Source organism: Urocampus carinirostris, chromosome 15 (assembly GCF_059441175.1).
Source record: "Urocampus carinirostris isolate Australia breed hairy pipefish chromosome 15, RoL_Ucar_1.0, whole genome shotgun sequence".
Lineage (NCBI taxonomy): Eukaryota > Metazoa > Chordata > Actinopteri > Syngnathiformes > Syngnathidae > Urocampus > Urocampus carinirostris.
In genome coordinates this window covers 31512531-31527221 of record NC_142363.1, presented here as the reverse complement: position 1 = coordinate 31527221, position 14691 = coordinate 31512531, and the positions used below count along the sequence as shown (strand labels likewise).

General features: G+C 38.8%; 1 protein-coding gene across 4 annotated transcripts in view; it reads left to right on the top strand.

The window, feature by feature from the left end:
• LOC148352161 (kinesin light chain 1) overlaps window positions 1-14691 on the top strand; it is a 42443-nt gene extending 27752 nt beyond the window's left edge. For all 4 annotated transcript variants that reach the window (XM_088354043.1, XM_088354040.1, XM_088354042.1 and 1 more), the window contains 5 exons: window positions 55-163; window positions 601-762; window positions 7539-7657; window positions 9889-9961; window positions 12088-14691. In XM_088354043.1, coding sequence (XP_088210169.1) covers window positions 55-163; window positions 601-762; window positions 7539-7657; window positions 9889-9961; window positions 12088-12153 — 529 coding nt within the window. In that variant the 3' untranslated portion in view covers window positions 12154-14691. The remainder of the gene's footprint in view (window positions 1-54; window positions 164-600; window positions 763-7538; window positions 7658-9888; window positions 9962-12087) is intronic.

Below are 14691 nucleotides of genomic sequence, written 5' to 3'. Positions count from 1 at the left end.
AGCGAACAAAGGAACGCGTACCAGTTGAGCAGAAGCGACGTGTCGTATGCGCAGCCCCACAGTCACCACCACCCTGAAGAATCTGGGCGCGCTCTACAAGCGGCAGGGCAAGTTTGAGGCGGCTGAGACCCTGGAGGAAGCCGCCATGCGCTCTCGGAAGCAGGTGCACACAACCACTTATACTCACTATATTTTTCATTGTTTTTAGTCAAATAAGAAAAAAAATATGCATCAAATTATCTTCCCTCTAAAAAAGTAAGATCGAGGGCTGATAGATGAAGAAGATTTTGGGCAATTATATCGCCATCTTCCATTTTTGTCTTCTATATTTCCTATTTCAAGCTTTATATATATATATATATATATATATATATATATATATATATATATATAATATGGTAGAGTAAATATTCGATCAATACAATAAACAAAAAGTAGTCCACAAATGTGTAGCTTTATTATTTTTACCTAATTTTTTTGTTTGTGGAAAAAATGTGTCATATTTTTTTTTATCGGTTTGTGATCAAGAATAAGCACACATAAATTCAGAGCTTTAAAAGGAACCCTTAAACAAATCTGTTAAATGTTTTTCGGCTTTAGGGTCTGGACACGGCGCATAAGCAGCGCGTAGCTGACGTGCTGGGCGAGCCCGAGGCCCGCGAAAAGCAGCGCAGTCGCGAGAGTTTAACCTCAGACGTGGTCAAGTATGAGAGCGGGCCTGACGGTGGCGAGGAAGTGAGTATGGGCGTGGAATGGAACGGGGTAAGTGCAGTACACAGCCCTCTCCTTGATCGATTACTCTAAACTTTTGTGTATTTTATAATCACAGTCAACAGAGGATTTTGTTGTTTGACTGTGCAGTGGTATGAAAAAGTATCTGAGTCTTTTGGAATCCCTCACATAACTTTATAAAATGATCATCAAATGTGACCTGATTTTTGTCAAAATCACATGTATGAAAAAACATGGTATACTTTAACTAAAACCACCCAAACATTCATAGATTTCCATATTTTGATGAGGATAGACTGCAAATAATGAGAGATGAGAGTGGGATAGATAACTGAACCCTCTGCTTAAGGAGAATCGAGAGCAATTGAAACCAATTTTCACCAAACAATTTAGGTAACTAGAAAACACATATTTTAAGAATTCGTTTGATGAGAAGCATTGTCTGCTGTGCAACATAGCTCTCTCAAAGGAACTGTGAATATTTGTGATCAAGAATTGTTGATCTGTATAAAGTTCGGAAAGCATACGAAACCATCTTTTAAAGGGACAGTGTGGTAATATTTGGTGCCTTGGTACAAAAAAACATTGATTCAGTAAAACAAAAACATTGATTCGAATAATTGGCAAAAATGCATGAACTATTATACCAATGTTAATTTTTATAAATATTGATAGGTCGAGATTTCTTTTACATAACGGAATCCATACAAAGTACTTGCCGCCATGTTTGTCCTGCATCTTGCTGATACACGTGCACATTTGGCACTGGTTGTCGTTCGCTTTAGACAATACAGTGCCAACCTGTGGTCAAATAAATTGTGGAAATTCATCAATTGAAAGTTCAGCACTATTGGAGTGGCCATCCACCAAAGATGACTCCAAGAGTTCAGCACATCTCCTTAGGCAAAGGGTTCAGTTACTTATTCCTCCCCTTCTGACATTGTGTGCATGCCATCCTCACTAAAATTCAGAATCTTGTAAATGTTTGGGTAGATTGATACATTTTCATACCACTTTAGTAGAAGCCATTGGTACCTTGACGATTTAATAGCTGTTTTGCGTGTTGAATTTTTGGTCTTTGATAGTGTCAAAGATTATTCAAGTGTTTATGTCAAATCAAGGTACCACTCTTTATCAATCAAGTGGCTTGAGTTCAGTTCAGTTTATGCATTTTTGGACCCCTTCTTTCTTGCGAGCATACTGTACTGAATGCTTGATGGGAAGATGCACATACAATAGATGTTCTGGATCAGGGGTGGACAAACTACAGCCCACGAGCCGCATCAAATCCGGCCTACCAAAGGAAAATGGTGAAAATATGATAATATAGTGGTAAATACAGTACAGCCGATAAATACTGATACTTTGCTTTAATTCTGAGTGTTTCAAAACTAATTAGATGCAATTGTGTATTTATAAAGAAATATAAAATGAAATACATCATGTAGATGTCATGTCTGCATGAATATTTAATCATGAATGCATTTGAGAAAATTTGAATAGGCCTGTGTTTTTCTTAGGTATTGCCAAAATATTGGATTATAGACTCTGTACAGGTAGATCCCCCTAAAATGGAATCACCCAATCATTTTATTTCTCCTGGGCCGACCCCTCTGCCCAGATTTCGGACCCAAAGCGGCCCATGAGTCAAAGTTCACCCACCCCTTTTCTAGATGCTTCTTGTTGCCTATTAGGAATAATGTCAGCTCATGAAAACAACAAAACACTGTAGTGTAACTTGTAGTGTTTTGTAACTCCTCTAAACATACTGCATCATTCATTCACTTTCAAATCTTTTCTGTTTTCTAAATGTCTAAATCCTTGAAAAAAAATCCTAATCATTTTGATTTCATCCCTTTTCTTGCTCATCCCTCCGCACCCTACTAACGCTACCTAGTTCTGCTTCTAACTTTGCTAGCAACAATTGTCATAGCAACCTTGTCCCCTCTTACAACCAATCAGCATCTTTAGCTGTGTCAGCCATTTTGTCAACAGAAGTGATGACTTCCAAGTGTCTGTCGGGGGAAATCTTTCTCCTTGTTTCCGTTACGTCAACATGGGCTCTGTACTGTACTCCTACTTTGTGTGCACGTATGTATATGTGTGAAAATTGCATGTCATGTAAACCTTCCTCCTTTGCTTTGAATTTTTGTTTTAAGAATGTTAGCAGCCAGAGAGCCTTAAAACTATTACTATTACACCAAAATGTCAGCCTGGCTGGCTGCTCACATGACATCTTTTAATAGTGAAACCTCCTTTTTTGTTTTGGGTCAAATTGATCAGTTTTATAAAAATCTAGCAACATGAAACCATAAGCTACATTAGAATTGTTGCATGCTATCGAGCTAACATTGGATCTTTTTGCTAGTTTTCAAGATAAATGCAGGCCTTCTTCTTAGGCAGCTATCGAGAGTTCTATCTGGCTATTTAGTGGGCTTTTTACTCTTTTTTTTTTTTTTTTTTTTTAGCCAGCTATCCAGCTCCCTTTTAGTTTATCACGTGTTTACCTTTTTCGCTAATTATCAAGTTACTTTTTAGCTATTTAGCCAAGTTCCTAAAATTCCTATCAAACTGGGTGCCATTTTCCGCTAAATAGTAACAAGAATGTAGCTCTCAGCTTAAAAGAGGTTGGAGACCAGACCTGTGCACTAAAAGCTTGCTGTTCAGATCCTTGACAAACACCTAACTTCTTTTCTCGTCATTTTCCTATCTGTCCCTGCTCTCCTTTCTTCTTCCTCTTCCGCCCCAGCCACAGGCCTAACAACCTCCAGATGCCTTGTAACGCTTGTAAACGCTACTCTTCTGATGTGGGGGAGATCTGTTCCTTCGTGTTCAACCGGTAGAGGCAAAACCATGAAACGTGTATTTGTGGTGTGCTTCGTCGCCGTCCACTTATCTCGCACCGGGCTTTTTTTTTTCCCCCGAGACGCATTCTCCAATCCACTCGGTAAACGTCCCCTATTGATGACATCATAGTCAGGTGACTTATTAAACGGAAGATGCTTTATGTAAAACTGCAGCGAGATAAACATCACAAGAGACTGCGTGTATTATTTAAGCATGGTGAAGCAGCATGTTGTTCATCGTCACCCACTCTTTAGTCCGAGGAGCTTGAGCTATTGGTTTGTTGCGAAACGACTGCTTTTAGGCTAGCCAGGAAAAAGCAATTCTAGGATTTCCTCGACCAGATCTATAAAGAAAAATTGTCGGGGAATGTTTTGTTTCGGAGTTTACTGGTTTAAAAAAAAAAATAGCCCATCTTCATTGAGTTTCTTTAAGAAAGGATTGATATACAAAATAACAGCTAACCCTTTTGTCAGTGAGTAAAAGCATTGTCAAAATTAAGCTTGAATTTATATTTATAGTTCAATAGTCATAGCTATAACTTTAGAGCTAATGCTGCAGGGCTGCTCTTACACAAGTTTTAGAGCTGTTTAACTCAGATTTGAAGATTTGGAGCTGCTAAAACTCAATCAAGTTGCTTTAACTCCTGTTCAAGCTTTAAATCTAATTTAAACCGCTTTTAACAAGTTCAGTTGTTTAGTTAAACAACTTTAAACAGTAACACAAGAGATAAATTTATAAACCTGCTTCAACTCATTGTTCGAGATTTAAAGCTTTTTTAACTCGGAGTTAAATTTATGAAGCTGCTTTAACTCTTAGTTCAAGCTTTGAGTCAGAGCTAAAGATCTTTAGAGCCGTTTTAATTTAAAGTAAAATCTATGAAGCTGTTTTAACTCATAGTTTGATCTTTAAATCTGAGTTCATCAGTTTGAGCTGTTTTAACTCAGAGTTAAATGTATGACGCTGCTTTAAGCCATAGTTAAAGCTTTAAAGTGGTTTAACTCAGATTTGGAGTTGTTTTAACTCAGTATTACATCTCTGAAGCTCCTTTAACACATAGCTTTAGAGCACTTTTAAGCTAGAGTTAACTAACTTAAATCTATATGAAATGCTTTAGAGCTGCTTTAACTCAAGAGTTAAAGCTATGCGGCTCTAATTTTTGACAACACTAAATTATGCGTCTAAATTTTAGGATAGCTCATAAATTGTTGTTAGATAGTTACAAAATCCATATATTTAATTTAAAAAAAAAAAAAAAACAATAATGATCACATTTGACAAAAAACATTTAAGTTTTAGTAAATTAAGATTAACTCGTCTAAATCTAATAAAATGTACCCACCATAAACAGTGTCTTCTGCCCAATTTGAAGAATGAAGAATAATCACCAAATGTATAGAGAAACACCAAAATCATAGAAAATCTAAACATATCTAATCACCAGCAATTCAAAAATGTAAAACAAGTATTTAATATTTAGTAGTGTTTAGTTGGCATTTTCCTTGGCACAGGTCTAAAATTGCCCGGCAATTCACAATGACTCCACATACCCTCGCTCCAAAGCGCTGTAAATATGACTTCCCCGAGAAAAAAACATGATCGACATTCTTGTACATAATTGTGTAGCACGTCACGCCATGTCATTAGATGTTTGCATGCAGCCATGACCAAAATGGAATTCCAATATCGGGAGATGGGAAAGATGAACTACTGCACTCGTGATCGCTGCTTCGAATTTTTTTTTATCAACTATTTACGACGTAGTCATTAGGGAATGAATTCCGAACACAGCTGTAACGTCTCCTGGTGTGGTGTTGTTGTCCTTCTTCTTCTTCTACTATTACTAATCCTTTGCTGCTTGAGCTGGCTCACTGTGTGTACGTGTGCATCTTTCTTAACTTCAAATTAAACTTGAACTCTTCACTGACATCAACTATGTGTGTGTTGTTCTTTTTCCTGCTCTGCTATTTTTCACAGTAACAACTGTTTTATTTGCCTGTCAAAATTTAAAATGAAGAACTACAAAAATAGAGAAAACATACCTGTATTTAAAAAACCAGTGCCCCATCGGCAGATAATTTTGCTCATTTTTAAACATTATTTTTTTTACGCCATTATATTTTGAACCTAGTTACCCGGATAAATATTGCAAATAATTCTTAAAACGAGCAAGATCATCTTTATTTTTCATTTCAGAGTAATAAAAAGAATGCTATAGAAATTAGCATTTTTTTTTAACCATCTACTACCATTTTACAAATTCGCTCATTTTAATGTTTTTCTTACAGAGAAATAATACATACAGTAAACCCCCGGGATACAACATTAATCTGAACTGAGCTGGGGATCGCAAAGATTGTGAAATTATCGTGTGCTGGGGATGAAATGCTATTGAAATTAGCTAATACGTTATAAACCCCCTGTACACTAGGTAAAAAAAATTATATACATGAAACATTTGTAAGTATTACTATTACCCTTGGTGTGACGTCACTTGAGCTGGTATAGTAAAGTTAATGGGCGGATGCAGGAGGCTGGAAACAACGGATCAAATTTAATACTTTTTTGGAAGATTTTCTTGCTTTATTTGACACCTTTTTTTTTAATCATCGTCTGAATCGTCGATTAGTTGCGGCCATGCAACTTGGCGAGGGTAGCGATTTGTGTGCCTTTGTCGTATTTCTTTACGTAAGCTTCGTTTAGATGGTTATTTTGCTTCTCCCTTTAGCATTAGTTCAAATTTTGGGACCCATAGCTACTAAATACAGTACAGTTCTCCGACGCGCAAAGTCTTTATGAAGCACAAGAGATTCTGCACTAAATGAAGAGGAAAAAAGTGTGGGAAGTAGTCCAGCCGATAGCATATCTGCATTTTTAATGATGCCATGACGGAAACCAGTAGCATACCAGCATGTTATTTGATGTCGACCAATAGCAGAAAAAGGCATCTTATAGACATAACTCTACGTACATACAAACACCGCAAAGTTTGACTTTTAAAAGTTTTGAAATAATATGATATAAAATCCATTATGATCAGAAATGGAAAATAAAATGTAAAAAGATAAGTTTGTATGGTTTTCGGAATGCGAAATAATTTGTGGTTCATGGTGTATGGTAGAGAAAATGCCGTCACAAGGGGCTGAAAAATTATCGTAACATATTAACATCGTAAGGTAGGGATGCCGTACCCGGGGGTTCTAGTGTATCACGGTAATGACAGTGTAATGACAGATTTATCAATATTTGTATAAAGCTCACCATTCATATGGAACCAATCATTTTTTTAACCCCTGATTGTTTTACATGCCCTTGATGATGAGCTAACCAACCCGTTTACTGAATTTTTGGGCTTTTTTTTTTACTTGCTGTTTTATTTGTTGTTGTTTTTTTAATATTTTGAAGTGGTAAGAAAGTTTTGATGAGGACGAACAAATCAGGCCCCAATACAATTAGCATGCTAACATGCTAACAGGGTTGGGTAGGGTTACTTTAACTTGATTACTTTCAATTACTTTGGATTACTCCAATACCAAATATGCTAATAAAAGACAAAAGAAACTAAATATGAATAAAATGATGACTCACAACACGTGGTAAGCTTTCTCTCCTGGCTTTGATCTCCAGCAAAACTAACATAAAATGAGACAGAAACAAAATGAAAATAAATCCAAACAGCTTGCCAACATCATTTTTGCCGTTCCATGTATTCCGTTACTCCCCAAGTCTGCACAAAATTGAGTCATTTTATTCACATTTAGTTTCTTTTGTCTTTTATTAGCATAGTTGGTATTGGAGTAATCCAAAAGTAATTGAAAGTAATCAAGTTAAAGTAAACCTACCCAACCCTGCATGCTAATGCTTTGATTCATATTGAAAAACTTGTAAGCTAAGGGAGCACTATAAAGTTCCTAATGAGGTGTCTGGCTGGTGGCAACCTGTGCTTCCCCCTCCCCGATCAGGACGGCTCGGGCGCTCTGAAACGTAGCGGCTCCTTCAGCAAACTGCGAGCATCGCTCCGCCGCAGCAGCGAGAAGTTGGTGCGCAAACTCAAAGGCGGCGGAGAACCCAAAAATCCCGGGTAACTATCACCCAAACGCACCCCTTCTGCTCTCTCCGACACCATGAGGGATTCGCTGGACCTCCAAGCCTGCGGGGGGCGCCTGCCGCACTAACCAAAACTAGAGATTTTTTTCACCAGGAAGTCATATTTTCATGATTGTCCTTAAAATATATAACATCAAGAAAATATGTGGCAGTTGAAATGCCACTATGGACTATAACTATTTTTATTTTATTTTTGTGATGTTCACTAATATTTATTGCAAATGGTGGCTTCCTGTGGGCTGCTTTTATTTGGATGTCCTGTTTTGTTGTTAAAGGAACACGCTGTGGTTGCTGCATGGCTTCTTTTGTTTCTTGCAATATTTTTATTATTATTATTTATAAATAAATCTCACTTGGATATGAACTTGCATGTTCTCTCTGGTCTGGTTTTACTTTCTGCTTCCTGTCTTGTTGGTGGAAGGCTGATGATGTCATAACATGATGATGATGATGATGATGATTTCATCCACCCGTGTCATGATGAGTAATTTTTACGCCTTTTGATACATTTGGGGGTAAAATTATGACCAATACAGGCTTGACTTTCATTTTAATGTTATTAAAGCCCCAGTGTGTAATATTTGACCACTAGATGGCACTACTTTCTAATGGGAACGAAAACCTATGCCTTTTATATTAAAAAATGATATTGTTTCATGTATGATTCCCTGGAATTCAAATCAATGGTTTTTTTACTGACATTTTTGGGTTCCACTAGGAGGCACTAAATATTACACACTGTCCTCTAAAGGTATTCCCAGACAGAATGCATTTCAATTAGGCACAGAATGTGTAGTGTTCCATCCTACAATTATGAAAATATGTTTCAAAATATTCCCAAGCCAAGGGACTCAAAAAAATGTCTCAATTTTGACGCATCAGGATTGTTTTCTCTCGAACTGTGACATTGAAGGAACGCAACTTTCAGATTAGTGAATCCCATTAACACCACAATTGAGGCGGGTTGCGTAACTGATTAGTTTTAGGTAGGTAATTTTGGCTTTTCCTTTGGGTTTTTGGCCACATTGTCGCATTAGGTATAATTTTGTCCGGCTAGCTCCCTGTTAGGGGCTGCCGAGGGCTTTCCTGTTTTGTTTGCGCCTGGTTGCCGCTCATTGGCTGCCCTCATCTGTGTTGTTTGGCCGGCTAGCTTAGCATTCATGCCAGTTTTGCCATGTCTTTTTGTTTATTCCCGTTGCTGCTTTTCGTTGTTGGTTCCCAGTTGGCCTAGCTGCTCACTGCACTTTTTTCGTCGGCCAGCCTTCATTTTTCCGCCTTTTGTTGATTGGTTCCGGTTAGCCCCCCATTAGATAGATAGATAGATGGATACTTTATTCATCCCCGCAGGGAAATTCACCTTTCCAGCACCATCCCTTCGCTGAGAACAATACAATAATAAAGGAAAAGGAATACAATAAACAAATACCCAATGTGACGTAGCGTGTTGTATAGAGTATTTAAATAGTGCTACATAAAGTACACACTGCAATAAAAGTACGGTAATATGCAATGTAGGGGGTATGGTTTAATGTGGGCCTTTACTCCGCCGGGTGGAGTTAAAGAGCCTCATGGCATGAGGAAGAAAAGATCTCTTCAGTCTGTCCTAGGTACAAGACAGTGACAGCAGTCTGTCGCTGAAGCTGCTCTTAGCGGCTCTACGTCCTTTTTTAGCTGCTCGCCCGTTGTTTTAACATTACTGCATCCACCTGCGACACAACCCTAGGCATTCTCCACAAAAACTTCCAAAACTTAGCTTAAAACACTCATAACCTCTTTGACTAACACATAAACCAATAAGCTGACTAGCTTGCAAGGATGCTGGTGTTCCTCCAATTATGTCAAAGCTCAGGAGTTTAAAATGCATTATCTCTGAAAATAATTTGAATATACCGATGAAAGGTATATAGATTTCATGCAGAAAACATGACCTATTTCCTCACATTTAGCATGTTTAAGAATTTGGGAATACCTTTAAAGCGAAGGTTGTAGTTTCTCTTTTGGCCAGTGGTGGCGGGCGCGAGTTAAAAGTGAAAGTCAAGGCCTCCACCACCATCATCATCATAACCTCTGAGTTGAAACAAATTAAAGTAAATTGTTGACGTGAGTGTGTGACACTAACCAATTGTTATTAACCAGGCGTGTTCTCCCATCCCCCTCACCTCTAAAACCTCTCCTTTCCTCCCCTCCTTCCCTCGCATGGTGCAGCTTGAAACGGGCCAGCTCACTCGGGGTTCTGAACGTCAACCCGGAGGCGGTGCCCAGTGAGCATATCTACCAAGTAAGCACTCTACGCTCAAGGACAAACAAAATATAAGAAGTAAATAGCCATATTTAAAAGTTAAAAAAAACAAAACGTCGATGTACATTTTTACATGCAAGGGTGGCGAATGCTAAGATTGGAGTCTAATGATAAGATGATGTAGAATTAAAAGAGTGTTCTAGAAAAAAAGTTATTTTTGAAAATCTTGTGACAAAATTTGACTTTCATTTTCGATGGGGTTGTAGAATGAAATAAAATAGCCTTTGTTGGTATTTGTCACAACAAACTTCGTTTACAACAAGATAAAGTCAAGTCATATTTATTTGTATAGCCCTTAATCACAAGGAGTCTACAAGGGCTGCACAGATTATTGCAAACTACAGGGTACTGATCTAAAACCTACATGAGAGCAAGGAAAAACTCAAAAACCTCAACATGAGGAAAATGAAGAAGCCTTGAGAAGGGACTGCACATGAGGTAATACATCTTCCAGGATGACCAGGCTGCAATGGATGTTGCAATAACAAATAATACACAGATATTGTCAACATGAAATATAGGTTATTCATATGCTATAGAATAGAAATGTGTTTTAAGCTTAGATTTAAACATTTCCACTGAGGTTGCAGATCAAATCTCAGGGGGTAGAGCATTCCACGACATCGGGGCCCGAATGGAGAATGCTCTCGAACCTGCGGTTCTATTCTTGGCTCTTAGTAGACCAGCATTTTCAGAGCGAAGGCTCCATAGGGGGAAATTAAATCTGAAGGATATGAGGGAGCAAGTCCATGCATGATTTTGTATACTACCAACAGAACCTTAAAATCACATCTTAAGCTAACAGGGAGCCAATGCAGGTTAGCTAAAATCGGGGTCATATGATTTGCAAATAAAGCAACCCCAGTTAAGGGCAGTGTTTGTGACTCCACTATAAGAAAGACACTGGTCAAAAATGGCATCCACGGAAAAAAATGCATCAAAATTTCAACCTGGCTGGCGAATTGAAAATGTGGGCATTCCTGTTTTAGAGCCTGATTGACAAACTAATGTTATGGTAACAGCTAATCACTCCGCCTTTCATTTAGCGTGCTTTTAATGCTCTCGTTTACAAACACACACATGCTTGATTGACGAACTAATGTGTTGAGAGCTAATAATCAGTCGCCACCTGAACGTGGCTCTCTGAGACATGTTAACTACACTATTTACGCTATCTCTTAATCGCTTTTCTATCACGGACAGAGGCATGTCGAGACAAGTTTACTGAGCTACTGCTACCTCTCATTGTTTTTGCTTTAGTGGCTCCGCCTCCGGTCGCATATCCAATCAGAAGGCGCGGGGTGGGTAGCGAGGATAGAGGATGTGGGGAGGGGAGGTGTACGAGCAAGAGAGAGAGAGTGTCTGGGCAGCATTAGACCTAATAATCGTCTCATCAGGAAAAAAAATTAATAGTAATAATCGCCTCATCGAATGGATCAAAATACAGATACCGATACTGTTGTGGAATGTGGTCACAAGCTGATATGCTGGGGGAGCCGGAGCGGACGACCTTCACGAGATATCTTAACTTTATTTGAGAACACTACAAAAGCCAATGTTGAACGTCTGGAACTTTGAACGTGTCCTGAAAGCAATACAGCATGTCCCCTTTTTGCCATATCTCCTCTCTGCGTATTTTTTGGGGCGACACCCAACGATGGTCCCTCAAAAAATATCTGTCAAATTCCCAAATATCGGTGCCCATAATCTGCCGACCTCTACTCCATAGCGTTGTGAAAGACTTATTACCAATGATCGTAAATGTTTGATTTGTGTTATTGCTGACAAAGCTGGGCCAACTCATTATTACATTCAGGGGGCAATTTCTTTTTCACATTGGGTCACATAGATCCTGTTTTTTTGGGCGGGGGGGCTTAATAAATAGAATCCACTTTTCAAAACTGCATTTTGTATTTTGTTGGGTCTCTGTGTGATATTAAAATTGGTTTTGATGATCTAAAACCTTTGTAAGTGATAAATAGTATTACTATTGTTATTATTTATGCAAAAAACACAGAAATCAGGAAGGGGACTAATACTTTTTTTTACTGCACTTTAACTTCTAGATGCATTCGAGTAACCGCTGGCTTTTGATGCCCCTTTAGGAACGAAATCATCGTTTAAGGAAAAGTCGCGACCTGAGCGCCAGCAGCACCGACCTGGCTCGCTGACGCTTCGCCACATGCTGCTTCGCTACCACTCGTAGACTACCACTCTGATTTTAAGACTTCCTGATGGGCGGAGCCTTTTTTTCCCCATTTCAGCTGAACAGTTTTGAATGTCACACTCAAAATCTTAATAGTCCTGTGCACAAAAAAGAAAAGATGGACTTTTTGCAGGTGACGATTTAGGGCCAACAGGCAAGACAACAGATGCACTTGGCTCATTTTGACGCACTGACGTTTTACTTTCCATTTTTTCGGAGTTGAAAATCACAACAAATAATCCACCCAAAGATATTTGAAAAATAGCTGTACGTTTTAAAAATATGTGTGACGGAAAATAATTTGGAAATTTTGGGGAACCAAGTAAAAAAGACCCCCGGGATACGGTGGCCCCGCCTTTTGACAGTTTCACTTTACAGTCTGCAATTAAATGTTTTGGGGCCCCTTATTTACAGCATTTTGCCCACTATACGACATGAACACAAATTATTTCACAGCTCCAAAAACCTAAAATACAGTATTATTTAACTATTTATTAGCTTTGGGTCCCAGGGCTTACAATGAAGCTAAAGAGAGAGGCAAAACCATGATAACCATGGAAATGAAGCCTGCCGTTATCAAGAAATGCAAAGGAGGCACGCAAATCGCTACCCTTGTTAAGTTTCATGGCCAGAAACAGTTGCCAACTGGGATGAATTTTAAACAATAGTAAAAAATTGAAGTGGAAGTTTAATCTTTTTTTTTTTTGATCCGCCATCCCTATCTCTTCCCCCTGTTTTGCATCCCTCCGTTCCTCCACTCAACCAGTCATGTTACACCAAAGGTAAAAATAATTTTAGTTTTTCTCCACATATATATATATATTAATAATGTTAATTACCGGAAATCATACTCAAAAATAGTATTTACTTCATACTATTGTGTTATTTTAATATTCTTACCTGCGATAATGGGTTCAGAACACATTAGCTATGTCAGAACCAGAACAGGAGGAGGACCCAGATGCGTAACGTTTTCACTCAAGCTTTATTTTACGAGAATGGGGCAGTCATGCGCGTGAACAAAAACGCCAGTGATTCGGCGATCGCTGGGCGGAAGAAGGAAGAAGTCCGGCGTGGAAAAACAGGAAGCCAGAGGCCGACGAGATCGATACCAGATACACGAGCAGATACCGGACGAATTGGGTCGATACCAGATACCGGACAGACGGGGTCAAGACAGGACGGGACAGCCTGGATCGATACCAGATACACGAGCAGATACCGGATAGACGGGATCGATACCGGACAGGACGGGACAGACAGGATCGATACCAGATCTTGGAGACTGGAGTCAGATATCAGACAGGATGAGACAGACTGGATTGATACCGGATACTGGAGACAGGAGTCAGATATCAGACAGGACGAGACAGACGGGATCGATACCAGAGACTGGAGTCAGATATCAAACAGGTCAAGATAGACGGGATCAATACCGGACAGGATACACAAGCAGGATACCGGGCAGAGTCAAAACACGCATCTTGCAGGTGCAGAGGTTCGTCGACAGACTGATAAGGGATGAGTGAGAGCACTGAGCTTAAATAGGAGGGAAGCCAATCAGGCAACGAGCCGCAGCTGGCGCCAAACGGGCGGGGCCAAGTGAGGGCAATGGGCAACGGTGACAAGCTATACATTATCATAGTATTCTCTCCCCTGTTGTACAACAAAATATCACTTTGCGATTCCTAGCTTAGAACGGATTCATCTTGTATCCCGGGGGCCTATGGTACTAAATTCAAGACATTATTTATTTATTTTTTGGAATGAAAATTCTTTCAAACTTATACTGTATATTCCTATAAAACAATTCTCATTATTAGGTACCTAAATTTCCCATTTTTCAGGGAAAAGGCTGTAAAATTAAACACAATGGACATTAGGGGAAAAAAGTAAATATGTTAGCGGGGGAAAACTTTAGCTAACAGTAAATCTCACATAATTATAAATGTGGATTTTCATTACGTAGAAGAAAGTCTAAAATTGAGACTCTTTTCAATTGTGCTAACTGGACTTCATTTTCTCCTTGGTGTGCAAATATTTTGCGATATTTTCTGTACAGCTCCACGTTTGACCCCAAAAATCTCCAAACGTCCTCCAGGAACTTTTTCTTTTCTTCCTTTAAATTTGCTGTTTTCGTCTGTTACTTTTGCAGGATTGTGCAATAAGCTTTTCTTTGCTTGTTTGTATCATGATCTCCAAATTTTCCACGATGGCTGTCATTCCTAGCACTCGTTGTCATTTACCAAAGCTCACATTGATTTTTTTATCTTAATTCTTATTGTCGTGAAATTATCATTTGTGAAATTCAAGCGACTGCTGAGCGGTTCTCTCTGCACTGACCAAAAACTGCAGCAGCACGGTGATGATGAATGTATTGACAGTGGCAGGGATTCCAAATGCTGATACATGAAGAAAATGTGGCAGAACTAAGTGTGAGTTGCTTTTGTGAGATCTCAATATGAGAATGCAATCAAGAATAAACCAATGTCTGTTGTTTGAA